The sequence below is a fragment of the Sinocyclocheilus anshuiensis genome, unplaced genomic scaffold, assembly GCF_001515605.1.
Source record: "Sinocyclocheilus anshuiensis isolate Anshui unplaced genomic scaffold, SAMN03320099.WGS_v1.1 scaffold579, whole genome shotgun sequence".
NCBI classification, from domain to species: Eukaryota; Metazoa; Chordata; class Actinopteri; order Cypriniformes; family Cyprinidae; genus Sinocyclocheilus; species Sinocyclocheilus anshuiensis.
In genome coordinates this window covers 1,393,192-1,397,027 of record NW_015551075.1, presented here as the reverse complement: position 1 = coordinate 1,397,027, position 3,836 = coordinate 1,393,192, and the positions used below count along the sequence as shown (strand labels likewise).

Genomic DNA, 3,836 nt, shown 5'->3' with positions numbered 1-3,836 from the left:
ATTGTAAGTCTTAAAAAAAAATATATATATATATATATATATATACTGTATGTATATGTATGTGACATTATTTTGTATCCCAATTAAGCACAAAAAGCCCAAATTTTCACTATTGTAATGTAACAATGTAACATTTACCGTATTTATTTATGCGCACACACTCACAGCAGCTTTTACTCATTACAAATTCACACATGGAATATGAACATTATGATGCTGATGATTTCCACAAATCTCAATGACATCCATTCAGCTAAACACTGAGGTAAAGACTTTCTGTTCTGTTGTAACGACCACTTATGGCCATATTATATTCTCAACCGACAGACATTTTGCAAAAGTTGTCAGTTTTAGTAAAGCTACTTTTCCGCCACTCACATCGTTTGAGAAAAACCTACAAATGTGAGCTTGAGTAAAGCCGACTGCCATGAAAAGTTAATTTAGATGTATAAACACTACATTTACTCATACTACACTCTTAAAAATAAAGGTTCTTAATTGGCATTGATGGTTCCACGAAGAACCTTTAACATCCAGAACATGCAGAAAAGGTTCTTTAGGTTTTAAAAAAGTTCTTTACACTAAGAATATAATGATTCTTTTACGAACTATTCACTGCAAGGTTCTTTTTTGGAACCCAAAATGGTTCTTCAATGGAATCGCTGCGAAAACCCTTTATGGAACCTTTATTTTTAAGAGTGTATGTGGGGTGAAACCTGATTAGATTCTTTGGTACTTCAAAATAACGTGCTGGGGAGGAGTTTTAATTCACAGAATGAGAGTTAACTGGCGGTAAAGTTCTAGGAGAGGATCGTTCCCTTAGTGCCTGAGACAGGAGAGTGCATCCGTCCGAGACGGCACATGCAGAGTTCCGCAGCCGCTCCCGGTAGACGGGCATCTGGGAGCTGCTCTCGGGATGTTGGGAAATATCCCTGAGGCCCTGGGTCAGGAGCACGCAGGCTGAAACCACGCTCATGGCGCCGCCCAGAACGGCCGTCTGGACCCCTTTGCCCTCGGGGGTGATGGTGGCGACTTTGCCAAGGAACTGCGGCTCGGTGGCGAAACCCACCAAGGCGTGCACGGCCTGCACGAGCGGCCCACTGAAGAGGATGCAGCGGTTGCGGGTCAGTTCGCTGGGGCAGGACTTGAGCTCGCGCACGCACGCCAACAAAGCCGTGGCGCTCGTGCTCATGCACTTGACGCTGGCTTTGAACTGCTCCTTGGCGAACTTGTCCTTGGATTTATCACTGGCCAGAGAAGAGGCGTCTGTGAGCATGGTGAGGTTCTTCAGGATGTTCTGCGAGTTTTCCAGAAGGAGCTGCGGCGTCAGGTCAGCCAGAGCCGTCAGGCGGAGAACGTTGCACGTCTGCTCCACTTCGTGCCGACAGCGGGTGACTTTGTAGCGGTCAACCAGGCCAGAAACAGCAGCCTGCGAGCCCGGGATCTCCACGGCCGCCAGGTACGCGGCGTGCGCCGAATACTCTGTCAGCGAGACCACCAGGTCGCCCATCTCCACCAGTCGGTCCCCGACCTCCACGTACTTCCCCATGTTGAGCTGGCTCTGGATATCGTGAACGATAATCGACAGCTCCTTGGTTCGGGCGATCACCGTGTCGCGACATTTCTCGAACGTCTCTGCTACAGGCATGCCAACGGTGTTCACCACCGGCCTGGTCTCGCTGGACAGCAGGAGCAGGTCCGCCACCAGCTGCATTTTGCTCTTGCATGCGTCACAGATGGATGAAAGTCTTTTCCTTTGTTGCAAGCTGCCGCTAAGGACGTTGGTAGAAACCTCACTATCTAATTTTCCCGAGCCACTACTAGCCATAGTAGTGTGGTCGCACTAATGTTCAAAATAAAGATCACAACATACGTTCTCTTGTGCGCAAATGTTATGTCATTTTCTTCAGTAAAAAAAAAGATTCCCACACCTTCTCAGGGAGAGTGAAACTGGCCAAAAAGTCAATAATGTCCTTCAGAAAAAGTCCACTCAGCTTTGATTTCTCAAAATAATATGAAACTTCACTCAATGCACGAATAAGGGAAGTACTTTAGAAAAATATTTGGGTATTTTTAAAAATACAACGCGGGCAAACAGAGGCTGACGAGAGCTGTAATTAAATATCCTTTCAAATGAAAAACTCAGAGTTGTCCAATGATTAAATAATCTGATTTTAAGGTGTGCATAATGAGAAAAATGAAAATAAAACAGAATTCACAACTACCTCTGATAAGGTAGGCTACAGTCTGATCAGTTTCACAGGTTGTCAATGTTGCTCCAACAATGCAAAGAAACCAAAACTCTTTAAAAAGAAGAAGAAGAAAAAAGGCTACTGCAGTGCCATGTACAAGAAGATGCCCAGATGAAGGCAAAGTGCAGATTGACTTCCAGAATCGCTACTTTAGCTGTGCGGAATCTGTCATTTCAGGTTTTCTTCGTGTCATGCACATTGCATGCATTTAAGTACATGTGCTGCTGCGGTGTGCTGCTGCTGCTGCTGCTGATATATTGACCGTCGTGCTGACCCGCCGACCGAAGCGGAGACGCGCGTGCGCCCCGCCGCCACTGCACCATCATCCCACGACTCCTCGAAAATTCATACAAAGTTCCCGAACGACTTTCAGCCGTTTCTTTTTCGTACACGATCCAGGTTCTGCGGGCAAACTCAGTTCCTTATGCATATCTATTGTCCATACGCCCTCTCCAGCAGGAAAGCAACGGATGTCCAGTGGCAGATAGTTTCGCTTTTGCTTGCCATTCTTTTAACGCTCGGCTGAAAGTTTTAACGCTGCTTCCGAACTCCGTTCGCTGTTGAGACTCTCGCGCGTCGGTTGTAGTCTCCCGCTACATCTTGCGTATCAGGAAGCGGCGGGAGGGTGTGGCTGAATAGCCTGTTAGCTTCCCTCAACCTGTGACACTTGTATACACTCCACAACCATTATTCCCGGTCAGCGAGGCGAAATCCCTCCTTTGAAGTCAGCAGCCGCTCAAACGATACGCTTATTTTTCTGCGGTACCGTAACGTTAGCCGCGCCGCGCGGGGAGTCGCGTTCATTCCTCGCCAGTCATCGTTTCCCGAGGCCCCGATGTGAGACTCAACTACCGGTCTGAGGGCAAAAGTTACACCCAAAGAGAAATTCCAGAGAAGTTCCTTGTGTTTCCGCTTTTCTGGTTGTTTAGCTGTTTTCTTGTTTCCGGTGTTTTCCCCAGGTTTGCGCTTCCCTGTAAATCCAACAGGTACTGTCGCGTGCGTGTATTTACTATTTTCACAATGTTCGCATTCATTGCGGCATAGAGCGAATTATTTTTTAGTTTAACGGAAACGCCGGTGACATTATTATTTTTTTAAAATTTATTTATTTTAATGATTATTTATTTTAAACGTCGGTCTTCTGAACTGAAAAGTAATTTTTTTATTTTCTTGAATTAATTATATATATATATATTTATATATATATATATATACACACACACACACACACACTCATACAAATACATTATATATAGTTTTGAACAACAATTTTATTTGTCATACATTGTCATACAGGTTTAAACAATATTAACATTTTTCATTATAACTTGATAAATAAAATAAAAAAAATTAAAAAATATTAATAAAATAAAAAGTAATAATAATAATAAATGAATAAAAGATAACTCAATACCCTTCAAAAAAAAAATAAAAATCTGAGCAATAACATACTTATCTGTATACTTTCAATGTCAATCAATTCCACAAAGGAGTCGCCATCTAGATTCTAGACTCTCCAAACAGTCATAGAACACTTTCCAAATGGACCAAAAAAAGTAAAAAAAAAAAAAAAGGGAAGGGTTT

General features: G+C 43.5%; 1 protein-coding gene across 1 annotated transcript; it reads right to left on the bottom strand.

The window, feature by feature from the left end:
• Positions 1-155: 155 nt before the first annotated feature.
• Positions 156-3,274, bottom strand: LOC107662264 (mesoderm development candidate 1-like). Its single transcript, XM_016452218.1, has one exon. The coding sequence runs from the start codon at positions 1,826-1,828 to the stop codon at positions 764-766; it is 1,065 nt and encodes a 354-aa protein (XP_016307704.1). The 5' UTR covers positions 1,829-3,274; the 3' UTR covers positions 156-763.
• Positions 3,275-3,836: the final 562 nt, after the last annotated feature.